Genomic DNA, 12,977 nt, shown 5'->3' on the forward strand with positions numbered 1-12,977 from the left:
CCCCTTCAAAATTCTTCATCTACGCCACATCCTCAAATATTTGTCAACTCACCAAAATTATGATGTACCACATTCTAAATTTATATTTTATTCCATTATGTTTTGTTTCTTCAATATACAATGCAAAATTTTTCACTTGGCCAAGTACAATTATTTGATACATTATATAATTTCAGCTTTAATTTATCATTCGATGATTCATCAATACACTTAAAAAACTCTAATTACTCATCAAAATTTTCATTTCAATAACTCAAGAAAAAAAAAATTATCTAATATCTTCAAATCATCACAATGCAATGGCTCGTCAATACACACATCAAGATCTACGCCACATTATGTGTGACACACTATTAGTTCACAGATACTTCAATAATACTGTTTTTATATTGTCAATTATTGTTCAAGATCATATATCAATATTATTGCATAGAAAATGAGTTTTTTTTCCTATGTTGAAAGTGTCTCACATAATACTTTTTCTTTTTGTAATTAAAAAAACAAAAAGCATAATTGAAACAAAAAAAAATGAATAATATTAAATATTTAAAAATGAAGAACTTCTAACTATTTAATTATTGACTCGAAACTTTCTATGTCTTAAACATTCACAAACGTTTCTTGCCTATAATATTTTTCAACCACTCTTGAAATTTTTTGACCGTGTCAAATAATTATTTGAACAATTCCAATGCACACACGAATGAATTGTTTCAATATTTTAAATTTAACAAATTAACACTCACGAATGAATATTATAATATATCACAAAGCACACAATATTATTTGGTGCATGCTTAGGTCGACAGTGAGATTGACAAAATTAGGATGAAGATATAAAATTGAAAACGTAAAAAAGTACATAAATTTATAAATCTAATGTTTTAAAACTACTATAAATTATATAAAATGAAGAAATATTGTAGCTAAATGTATAATTTTAACAATAAAGAAATACATAACTATTTAACAAATATATTATTAGAAAAACCACTTCAATGAAATTAATAAGCTTGAATAAACCAATTCCACATTTAAATATATGTTGCATGAACTGTATTAGTCAACAATGTTTTACTTTTTTTGTGTACTAAAGCAAACCTAACTTATATATAATTATTCAAAAATATATTTACCTTTAAGTACATATATATGCTAGTGTAAAATAAAATTGACATTACTTTTAAATTACATATTATTATTTTATTCTCAATAATATTTTAAATTCTACCGCGCAACTCACAGGTTAGTATCTAATTCTATCATCAAAATAGTATAAATGATCATAAATAAAGTACTCTCTCCTGAGTCTTGAATGTAAACAAAAAGTAGTTATATTTTTAGTGGTCTTTTCAATATAAGCAATATTTAATGATGTCATTATTAAAATACTCTTAAATTAATAATAATATAAATTTTATCTTTCGACATTATTTTTTACCAAGAACAAGTTTTTATGAAAGACACTTTATAAATACATGTGTATTTTTATGAGATCAAGAAGTTATATTTAATTATAGCTAATTGAATATCTCAATAAATGTGAGGTTTATATTTTACTTGTAATGGAAATCGGATGAAGAATTATGTATGACTTTTAATTTTTATGTTTTTAAAATACATGCATTGATGCAAAACTTCTGTTTTTAAAATGAAAGAAAACAGTAATATAATCACTTTAAAACCAAACATACATCTCAATAATAATATTATAATAATATTGTGGCTCAATTACTTGTAGAAAATATTACACTATTATCTAATGAAATATGACATGCTATGATAACATATAACAATATTACACTAACATTTAATGAAACCACCATTTTTAAAAGAGTTTAATGATCTTACAGTATCAGAAAATACAAGTCATTGAATATATAATTATTTTATGATAACAATTCTTATTGTCTGTCATTGTACAACTGATTTACATTTGATAGTGCACCTTTCTTTCTCTTTTCAAAATATTACTACAAAAGTGAGGTGATATAGAAAAATAATAGATTTTCATTGGATGTCATGCAAAATAGTTCTACATTGACAATATATATCTTTCAAATCCAATTTTATTTATATGATAAATTAATCCGCGGTAGAAGCACCTCAATTAACACTAGGAATGTGCCATATACACAAAGACATCGAACATTTTTATAACATAAAAAAGTTAAGTACAACTTTCTGTTTGACAAGGATTTCATTGCATTACATCATCAAAAGGGTTTCTAGAAACCCAATAGTTACGTGTGATCGTGGTATATATTTCAATTACATAATGTGAATGTGCAACACAAATCAAAGAAAGGAACAATAGATACAGGGGGTGAGGAAAGAATCAAAGACCTAAGTGTCAGCACAAGCTCTCACCTAAAATGATATCAGCCTTACTCTATATTGTTCAACAGGACAAAACTAGGCCAAATCTCATTCGAATATATATAAAAAAAAAAAAAAAAAAAAAAAACCAAAAAAAAAAAAAAAAAAAAAAAAAAAAAAAAAAAAAAAAAAAAAAAAAAAAAAAAAAAAAAAAAAAAAAAAAAAAAAGCCACTCCAAATGAGATATTGCTACAAGGAATTTTCAATGGTTGCCTTTAGAAAAAACTCTTCCATATGTCATAAATCAAATACCTTATGTAGACAATTGGAACCTGCCACTAGGCTTCTTTCTTCTCCATCCCTGATAATTACCAATTCAAAATCAGCAACAACATTTACACACAAAATCAAGCCTTCTTTTTGCATAAGGTAGGTTAGAACTATGCAATACTAACACTTAAATTGAAAGTGTGTCGAGTGTCTGACATATGTTGATGTCCACTTCTATTTTCTTAAATTATTGTTGGTGCTTACAGGTTAGTGACAGTGTCGTGCCCAGTGTTTCATAGGGTTGAACACATGAAAAAAAGAAAGAAAAATTTCCAGAGAGAAACTTACAAAAGCAGCATAATACACAAAAGTCAATCCAGCCAAAACAACAAATGCAATCTGAAATACGTTGTACCTGTGATGTGAAAAATACTTGGGTTAATTAAATTAGAAAAGTATAAACTATCATTTACTCACTTAAAAATAATCATAAAAATTTCTAATGGCACTATTTAGGTGAATGATGCCTATCAAACACCCAAAACACTAAAATCTCAACAATGTGTTTCATCAATGTCCTAAAGTGTATGTTAAGAATCTCACATTGGATGAGATAAGGCCTCACAAGGTATTTATAAGTGGTGGGTAGTCCTCACCCTACAAACCGATTTTGTGGGAGTTGTGTAGGGTCCATAAGAGATTTAGCATTCACATTTAAATTTTGATTCTCGTGTCCCAAGGCTATTTGGACATGAAATATCTGAAGCTACAACTTATGATGGCTGCGCGTTAGAGCTGATGTGAACGTGATTCCAAACATGTAATTAAAGAGCTGGAAGGACAAATTTGGCCAGCCCATACCATAGTGTGGTTTAAATTTGTAAGTTGACAAAAATAATGTCAGTTTATCCGCGATCAGAGGGCTTGGGAGAGAACTAGCAGATAGAAAACAAAATCCAGTTTGACTTACTTGTACAAATATTTAATTCCACGAAGAGACTCCAAAGTGTGACCAAATATTTCCTGTGCTGCAGTTGCTTGAGCATAGTAGGCGAATGCTGTGGAGCAGAACTGGATCACACTGAGCAAATAAAACAGCTGAACTTTCATCAATCTCATCACAGAATGACGTTATCATGACAGATTACATAGAGCGACAAGAAATCCATATACAACTTATAACACCACTCATACAATAAATTAAAACTTCCCCGCTACTTCAACTTTTAAAATGACAGGAAATTTCAAAACCTAAAAGTATTTATCACCACTTCCAATTATGCATCATTTTTAAATTATATCTTCCTACTGTATCTAACCAAAGACGAATGAAGTCATTATATAAATTTTGTCATGGTTCAAAATAAAAACTTTAAATTTGGTGGAATCACTAGGGAAATTATCTTAAAAAGTGAACTTTTTTAACACATAATAATTTATTTGGAAATGTAACATTAAGCCTCTACTGACCTGATGGAACAAAGAAGGATAAGTCCCACATTGAACAGAAAAGAGTTCATGAGAGTCCCTCCCCACCTGCCATACGTAATTCACATTGTGAGATATCAATATAGGTAATAAGTGATCAATACAGAATTACAGATTAAAAGCAAAGCGTGTGTGTATGGCTGCAAAGTTGAATTACTTCATGGGATGTATAGTAATAAAAACTAGTCTCAGCCCAAGCATCATGGCCCCAGCAATCACAGCAAGGAGAAGGTAGAAGCAGAAAAATGCAAATGCAGCAGTACCGAGAAGACCTGATCAAAGCAGCATATATAAATTATGACGAATAACAAAATGAAATTGAAAATATATATCTTATGCAATGAGAAGAACGGCAAAAATTTCCAATATACCCCATATATCATCCAGCTTGATGAAAACTTCATTCAGAAAAGGAGAAAGAGGAGGATCAATTAATAGATAGATAATGATATGAGCAACCCATGCCACAGAAACAATAAATCTGGCAAAGTTTTCAAAAACTTAGGTCAGATAGTACATTCGAAATGTAGCAGTAGTTACAAAATAAGAAATCTTCTTCACAGTGAAATAACAAGAATAATTTCACAGTGATAGTTGCAGATAATACTTACGAAATGTAGCAGTAGTTACAACATAAGAAATCTTCTTCACAGTGATATTCACTTCCTTATATAATCAAGGGACGTATATTGCCACTCCAATTCATCTTTGTTTAGTTTCTCTAAATTACCATGGTTTCCTCTTTCTTAGTTGAACTAATTCTCTACTATCACTCATAACTTCTTTTAAGCTCATTATCATTAATTTCATTAATCTTTTTATAAACTTTTATCAATTTTAATGCTGATCATACATCCAATACTTCCCCATTTATAATATCAACAGAGTTTTCATAAAAGCATTAAATAAACCCAATGCGCTAAACTTATTGCAAATCATAATTATTGTTATGATTCAACTATCAAAATGTCAAGAAAAATACCTAATAAAAAGTTAAGCAGGGAGTTAGAGAGATTACATGATAAATGTACATGCTGTATAGTTGAACTCTTATTAACTTCACAACAGAGAGGATCAGTTTGATACCATGAAATATGAATCCATGATAGATAATAGATTAATATTATAATGGTGAGTGATAATTGAAAATTTGTTTCCCTAAAAACATGGAGTACTAACCATTACTTCCCTGAATCAACATTGAGAAATATGCATAAAAACCAAAGAGAAAATCACTTTGAGCTAAAAGCCACACAGAAGGCAAGAATACACCAAATCAACTATGAATCAAATGAAACAAGAAAAAATATTCCTTCCACGTGACCCACATTTGAAACGGTACATTCAGCAGTATTAAAATTTGCATAACAAATTCACAATATTACAATAAGAACAAACCATCCATCAGCACATCTGTAATTTTGCATAGAAGGAAAGCTGGTTGTTATGAAAGTACATCATCCTTCACATTCATCTCTCCTCTCTACCTTATAAAGTTATAATAGCATGCTTTGGACAAAGTTAAGTGTTTCATCATAAAGGTCCTTTCCAGATAATTGTGATTTTTGTTCTAGTGAATTTCCAGTTTTTATTTAATCTAGCACATTTGTTGAAAATTATCATATGTATAATTCAGTCATTCAATGTGAGAAATATGTCCTACATTATACCAAAGCGAATTCATCCCATGGTGCATGGAACCCCATACAATCAATCACGAGAAATAGCTTTGTAATACCATGTACAAGGGGTCTCATTTACTCATCTAGCATCATCCATTCCAAGCAACTTAAATAATTACATGTCATTGCTTACCCTAAAACTCCTAAAACAAATTTTGCCAGATACCCAAGAACTGTTAGTGCCCATGTTGTCTCAGCCTGCATTCATACAGGATCATCAGTTAGTGGGAAATGTTGCACATTGTTTATTCCTAGAAATCAAGAAGCTAAAAGTTAAGTATTTACCTGTTCCCCTTGTGGATAGACCTCCTCAAGAAGCTTTACATCTTCTTCTAATTGAAACAACTCCTGGCATATCAAACAAGATTAATAAGTATAAAATCAGAAACAATTCAAACTGTAACAAGAACATTTCTTCAACTGTAGACAACTTTCAGCCACAAACTATGAGAGCACACACACATCAATTATCCCATAAGCCAACAAGAGTGCACAAAAAATACTAAAAAGAAGGTTTGGTGTAGATCGGATAGTACTATTAAACCACTGATAACTGTTACCTTTTCCACCGCTTTCACATTTTTACGAAACTTCCTACCCTTCGAACCACCTTTTTCTTCTTGATGAAGTGACTCAGCTGCTTTCTTTAGTTCTTTTGCTTTTTTACCCAGTTCAGTTGCTTCCTACAACAGCAACCAACCACCCATGTACACCATAAATATAGTACAGCATATCATAAAAAAAATATACCATCAATATTTAATATAATATCTGCTATAATAAAAGTACAAAGCACCTTGATATATTGTGAGCGGGTGATAACAGCCTTTGGACGCCGAATAAATGAAAATATAAGTCCCAATGGAAGACAAGCAATACCAACACCGCCAAATATCTGGATTGAATGGTGAAAAACGCTGTTAATATCATAAGTATAAAAAATAGCTGTAAATTTGAACTGGGAAAGAAAGTTTTATTGAAGTCATTATAAGAGACTACTTCTGGTGTGCAGTTAATGGCATCAACAACCACCAAAATCTTTTTCCACTGTCCATACTGGTCGATATTTTTTAGGGATTAAAACAAACCATTATATCCTAATTCATAGACTTTCAGCAAAAACAAATAACATAATTGAAATAAGGTACTATTTTTGCAAAAATACAAAAAAGCTATCAAAACATGGATAAAGCCATGAATTGGATAAGTAGAATTAACTTACAGCAAAAAGCACAGATCCAACAATAGTAGCAAGAGCAACAACATATTCTGGAAAGGTAGTACGCATGGTCCAGGTTTTCTCCGACGAAGGACTAGCAGAATATGCAGAGCACTGTTTTTTGGAAAAAAGGTGAAAAATAAGAATGAGAAACAGCAAAATCATACCTTTAAAAGCAGCAAAAATTGAACAAGTGAAAAAAAAGGACCTGACGAGAGCCAGTTCCAATACACTGTTGACCACTATTGAATTCCCATGAGCTTGGAAACGAGCTAGTGGAAGAAGACAGATGCTTCACAGTAAAATCCACCTTCCCAATAAGCCCTGATATACCACTCATAATAAAAAGCACAGTCAAGATACTGGTTTAAACTCACATTACAGCACATCAAGAACGTTTAAATAATAGAATTTTATACTTGACACAAAAAATTTACAAACTTTGGTCCTTGTTTTCTATCTTACACTAAACCTAAGACTTTCTTCCAACCATATCTGGAATTGTAATTTAGGAACCACCGAACCATAAAATTTGGCAATACATTATCCACATAAACTATGAAACAAATGCACTAATATCGCCACAAAATAGCAACCCAACATATCTTATTTAAATCCCAACATTTATGCTACAACTAATCCACTTCAAACCATTTTTTTTCTTAAACCACTGATACTTAAAAATTGTTTTATAAAATAACGAAACTTAGCCAAGTGATACATTGCTTTATGTAACAATGAAACTTCAATAAGTGATACCTTTGATAATAAATTAATGGAACAATGCTTCTGAAATAAACTACTAAAGTCTAAACCCAACTTGTTTCTTTTCCTTGTATATAATTGGCTGGAGAATGTTCAGAAGATGGATAGATAGCTTCACAACCAAGACAAGGAGCATCATAATCAACGGATGTCTCTGCCTACCAATTATGAATCAGCGAGTGGTCACCGGCAAGAAACAAACGAATGATCCTTTGTGTCAATAAAGCCGAACTCCGACAATTCCTCCCTCCCTCCTTCTCTATCTGTTATCTAGTTCTAACTTTTGGCCCACTGCTCAATCACACTATCAGATCATTGCATTTAATTTAATGCCTATCAAACCAACCAAATCCCAAAATAGACATAAACCGTTCTCATAACAAAGTTAAAACTTAAACACAACACTCAAATTACCAACTTACCACTACCTCACACAAACACAGAGCAAACCAAAGAAATAAACCAACAATGTGAAACTGAAAAGTATAAAATCAACAAGAGCATACAGACTTACCATACAAAATACCCAAAACCAGAGCACACACAAGAGCAGTTGTCACCATCCAGCACAACGCACTCTTAATCCGCTTTCCAATACTCCTGCACACAACATCATTACGAAAGTTAACAAAAAATAAATATGTTAAAAAGTAACTCAAATTTTTAGATTTTATCAGTCTATCCAATATCCTTTGAACCACCGACTATCAGGCCACTTAGGTCTCAAAGATGTCACGTCCTGGATTTGAGGGGGTGTTAAGTGTTAAGAGTCTCACGTGCTAATGTGTTCATAAGTGGGGTCACCTTTTAAGTCGGTTTTGTAGTGTTAAGTTAAGCTGAACTCAAATTTTAACAAAACAAACAAAAGTACACTACAAAATTGACTCCACTTAATTTTGGACAAAAAACCAAAGATAGAAATAACAATAATCTAGCAAAATTGTAAACAAAAGTGCACTATATACTAATGCCATGATTGTTTCAACATGATTTTGGACAAATAATTAAAAATAAAAATTAGTTAATTAATTGAAAGATGCAATGCACTTACTTATCTTGGTCACCTTCATAGTAAAACATAGCAAACGGAATAACAAAGAAGACAAGAATAGCATCAACGATATAAATAGCGAGCCAAAGATCTTTCATAGGGAGCGTGAGATTACACGCGCCATTATAAATTGCGTGTCGACAAGCATGACGGTTAGCCACGTCCGCCGGAAGCATGAGAATGGAAATGACGGCAACGGAGAGACCCAAAACGACGACGAATTTGGGGAAGTAAGCTTGGTTAACGTCATCAGGGTGTTGGTAGTTCACAAGAAGGTAGACATTGAAGAGGAACACGATTACACATAACACAATCGCTACGATTACTAGAGCTAAGTTGAAATCTCCCATTCTTCGTGGATCTTGATTGAAGAAGAATTGGGGATTTAGGGCTTCGGTGTTGAAATTAGGGTTGGGGATTTGGGAATGAAAGAATGAAGAGCATTTTCTTTTCTTTTTTTTTTTTTTTTTGGTTGTGGTGGTTTGGGAGTGGTGGTTTGGGGATGGTGGGCTGGAATTACTTTTTTGTCCCTCTAGTGGGGAATGATGGGAATGTAGTTTGAGGGGTATTAGACGAAATTGGAGGTTTTTGTTTTTGGTGCTGTGAAAGTGTGGGATGTTCTTGTTGATGGGAATGTAGTTTGAGGGGTATTAGACGAAACCAGGCTGTACTGAACAACGGAGTCGAGGTTGTCTGTGTTCTGTTGTTTTTTGCGACGTAGATGGTTCATTTATGTTTTGCGGTTAGCTTGTTTGTTTCTTAATTGGTTTGTGAACGTGGAGGGGTTTGTTGAACCTGAAGGACCCACTTTCATTTCTTTTTAAGGACTCGTTTTTTTTTTTCAAAAAAAAACACTTGTAATCAATGCGGCAAAGGAACAAAGAATCTTAATTATTCTTTAAATATTTACTATAAATAAAAAATTCAAACTATGGCAAAAATAAAGTTTTTTTTTAATATCCTTTTTTAAAACAAAAAATTATCCAAACACTCTCTTTTTAAATTTATATATTTAAATACTTTTTTTTTAAGTTACAAGTCGTCATTTGGATTGATGATAAGTAAGCTCGCGTTCTAAATGGCGACTTTCTAAAAAGTTTTAAAAAAAAAATAATAATTCAATTTTTTCAATTTTTATTCAAATAACAAAAATAATATATATATAATTCATAAAAATACATAAATAATAATTTTAAATTACATCGATTGACTAGAGCTAATTATAACATTTGGACAATGTTTTCAAGTATGGTCAGTTAATCGACATAGTCCACATTTTCTTGGTACTTTTTCTTTAACGTTCATTTCAGTTTTAATACATGTACTATTTGGACGACCTTTTTTAATTCTCCGCATTTCAGGATTGTGATATAATTTTTCACCTTCATATGTTGGTCAATATCATTCATTGGGTATAGGTGGAAACTCTTCTTTGTAGATGTTAAATACATTAACAACCTTGTACACGTCAGGTAGAAACACTAAATAGATTGTGAGTTTTATATGCAGAAATGAGACAACAACATCAAGCATCATTAGCTTCTGGTGGAGTATACACAGACGATTGCATGGATGAGATTAAATATGAAGTTGGTAAATCTAATATTCACCAAGTCATGCAATTCGATCAAAATCGTTATTCTTTCATGGTGCATGAAACAGTAAACCCAAGAAAAGTGCGACCAATTGGTCATTTTGAAGTCAACCTTCAAAGAAAATTGTGTAATTGTGAAAAGTTTCAGGTTATACATGTTCGTTGTTCACATGTCATAGTTGCATGTTCTTACGCTCGTCAAAACTATTTAGTGTTTCTACCTGACATTTACAAGGCTATTAATGTATTTAACATCTACAAAGAAGAGTTTTCACCTATACCCAATGAAGTATATTGGCCCACATATGAAGGTGAAACATTGTATCACAATCCCGAAATGCGGAGAATTAAAATAGGTCTTCTAAATAGTACCCGTATTATAACTGAAATTGACGTTAAAGAAAAAGTACCAAAAAAATGTGGACTATGTAGATTAACTGACCATACTCGAAAACATTGTCAAAATGTTACAGCCAGCTCTAATCAATTTATGTAATTTAAAATTTGTATTTATGTATTTTTATGAATTATATATATATATATATATTGTTATTTGAATAAAAATTGAAGAAAAAAATAAAATATTTCTTTTAAATCATTTAGGAAGTCGCCGTTCTAAATAGCGACTTGTAACTTTAGAAAAAAATATTTAAGTATATAAATTTAAAAAAAAAAATATTTAAATAATTTTTTTTTTGAAAATAGAATTATTTAAAAAAAAACCGCAAAAATACAATACTATCTTCCGTGCCAATGCAGAAAATGTCATTTGAATGACACTTATTTGGCGAGAGTCTTCTTCTTCTTCCTCCATTTCAAACCATAAATTAGTAAAATTCATTTGTCTTTTTATTTTTTATGGATTTAGGTTTCAACATTTTTCAAATATATGACTTTATTTGATTTATAATAGAATTTCAAATGGGAGTTGCATTTTCCACAAGGTAATATATAGAGTTAACATTTTTTTTTTACTGTTTGGGGCTACTTAGAAATAGAAAAGATATATTTTTTGAGATAAATTGTGTCTACACTTTACATCATTCATTTTTTTTTTGTATTTACAGGTTTTAGTGTGTGTTTTTTGTTTTTTGTTTTAATTTGGTCTATATAGTAAAGTTATATTAATAGTAGTGGGTGTCAAATCCTACTTTTGATATGTGAGAGTTGCTTATGTTGATGCCAAAAATATTCTCTTTGATATCATTTGCTTATATATTTATAAGTTAAGAATAAAATATGTGTACAATACAAACTACAATTGTTATTAAGATATTATTTGAGGTCAGTCAATAATAAAAATTTGAGATAAATATTAGTTATTGATATATAAAAAATATGAGATAAATATTTATTATTGATGAATATTTAAAAAACGCGAGATAAATATTTATAGTAGATACATAAAAAGACACTGACAACTATTTGTAAATGATAAATATGAAAGATAACAATGCAAATATTTATCATTGATATATACAAAAACTTAAGAAAAATATTTGTCACTAATAAATATTAAAATAAATATTTATAAGGATACACAAAAATAACATGTGACATATATTTGTCAATGATAAATATAAAAAATTATGAGATAAATATTTATTATTGATACATAAAAAATATTACATAACAACTATTTATCAGCAATAAATATAAATAAAAAATAAAAAAATAATAGGAACCAATATTAGCCACCAGTACATAAAAAAACATGGGAGAAATATGTCTTTCATAAATATTAAAAATAAAGATAGATAAATATTTATAATAGATGCAATAAAAAACACAAACAACTATTTGTTAGTCATAAATACAAAGAATAATGGGACAAATATTTTTCTTGTATACATAAAAAATACGACACAAATATTTGTCACTAATAAATAGTAAAAATAATATTGAATAAATATTTATAAATTAATGCATAAAAAACGTGGGACAAATATTTGTTAGTGCTAAATATAAAAAATTACAGGACAAATATTTGTCGCTGACACATAAAAATTACAGAATAAATAGTTGTCATTGATTAATATTTAAAAAACACAAGACAATATTTTGTTATTGATAAATTTTAAAATATAGACGAAAAATATTTGTCATTGATAAATATTAAAAAAAACATGCAATAAATATTTATAACGGATGTATAAAAAAACAAAGGACAAATATTTGTCACTTATACATAAAAATATTTAGGAGAAATAGTTGTTATTGATAAATATTTAAAAAACACAATAAATATTAAAAAATATAAAAAATGTTTTTCACGAATATATAAAAAAAATATTTATCACTGATAAAATATACGAGATATATAAAAATTATTCATTGTACTATTGATCGTATACATTTCACTTGAAAATGCACAAAAATAAAAACTACAACTTATTACCAAAATCAATTTTATTTAGTCATTAATAATTATAATAAATTAAATCATGTACCTATAAGATAAATAAGAGGTTAATTTTTTCATTGGTAAAACTAACAATACATTCTATTTTTCTTCATTAATTTATTATAAGTGAAATTGATTATTTTTTATATATTAATATAATATTATTTATATAATTGAATTAATTT

General features: G+C 29.5%; 1 protein-coding gene across 2 annotated transcripts; it reads right to left on the reverse strand.

The window, feature by feature from the left end:
• Window positions 1–2,132: 2,132 nt before the first annotated feature.
• On the reverse strand, window positions 2,133–9,569 carry LOC101505366 (LIMR family protein At5g01460-like). 2 transcript variants are annotated; one of them, XR_012163698.1, is made up of 15 exons: window positions 8,795–9,569; window positions 8,258–8,343; window positions 7,187–7,302; window positions 6,982–7,092; window positions 6,556–6,654; window positions 6,320–6,442; window positions 6,045–6,107; window positions 5,893–5,957; window positions 4,449–4,558; window positions 4,235–4,349; window positions 4,060–4,125; window positions 3,560–3,670; window positions 2,938–3,004; window positions 2,526–2,680; window positions 2,133–2,443 (listed from the first exon to the last, which is right to left on the reverse strand). XR_012163698.1 is itself a non-coding variant. In XM_027335880.2 (14 exons), exons 1-14 carry the CDS (start codon window positions 9,142–9,144, stop codon window positions 2,633–2,635), a joined length of 1,530 nt encoding a protein of 509 aa, XP_027191681.1. In that variant the 5' UTR covers window positions 9,145–9,569; the 3' UTR covers window positions 2,133–2,632. The 2 variants fall into 2 exon arrangements, 1 of the variants encoding a protein (XP_027191681.1); XM_027335880.2 differs by having other exon boundaries at window positions 2,133–2,680.
• Between the last annotated feature and the right edge of the window lie 3,408 nt (window positions 9,570–12,977).

This window comes from Cicer arietinum, chromosome 6 (assembly GCF_000331145.2).
Source record: "Cicer arietinum cultivar CDC Frontier isolate Library 1 chromosome 6, Cicar.CDCFrontier_v2.0, whole genome shotgun sequence".
Classification (NCBI taxonomy): domain Eukaryota; kingdom Viridiplantae; phylum Streptophyta; class Magnoliopsida; order Fabales; family Fabaceae; genus Cicer; species Cicer arietinum.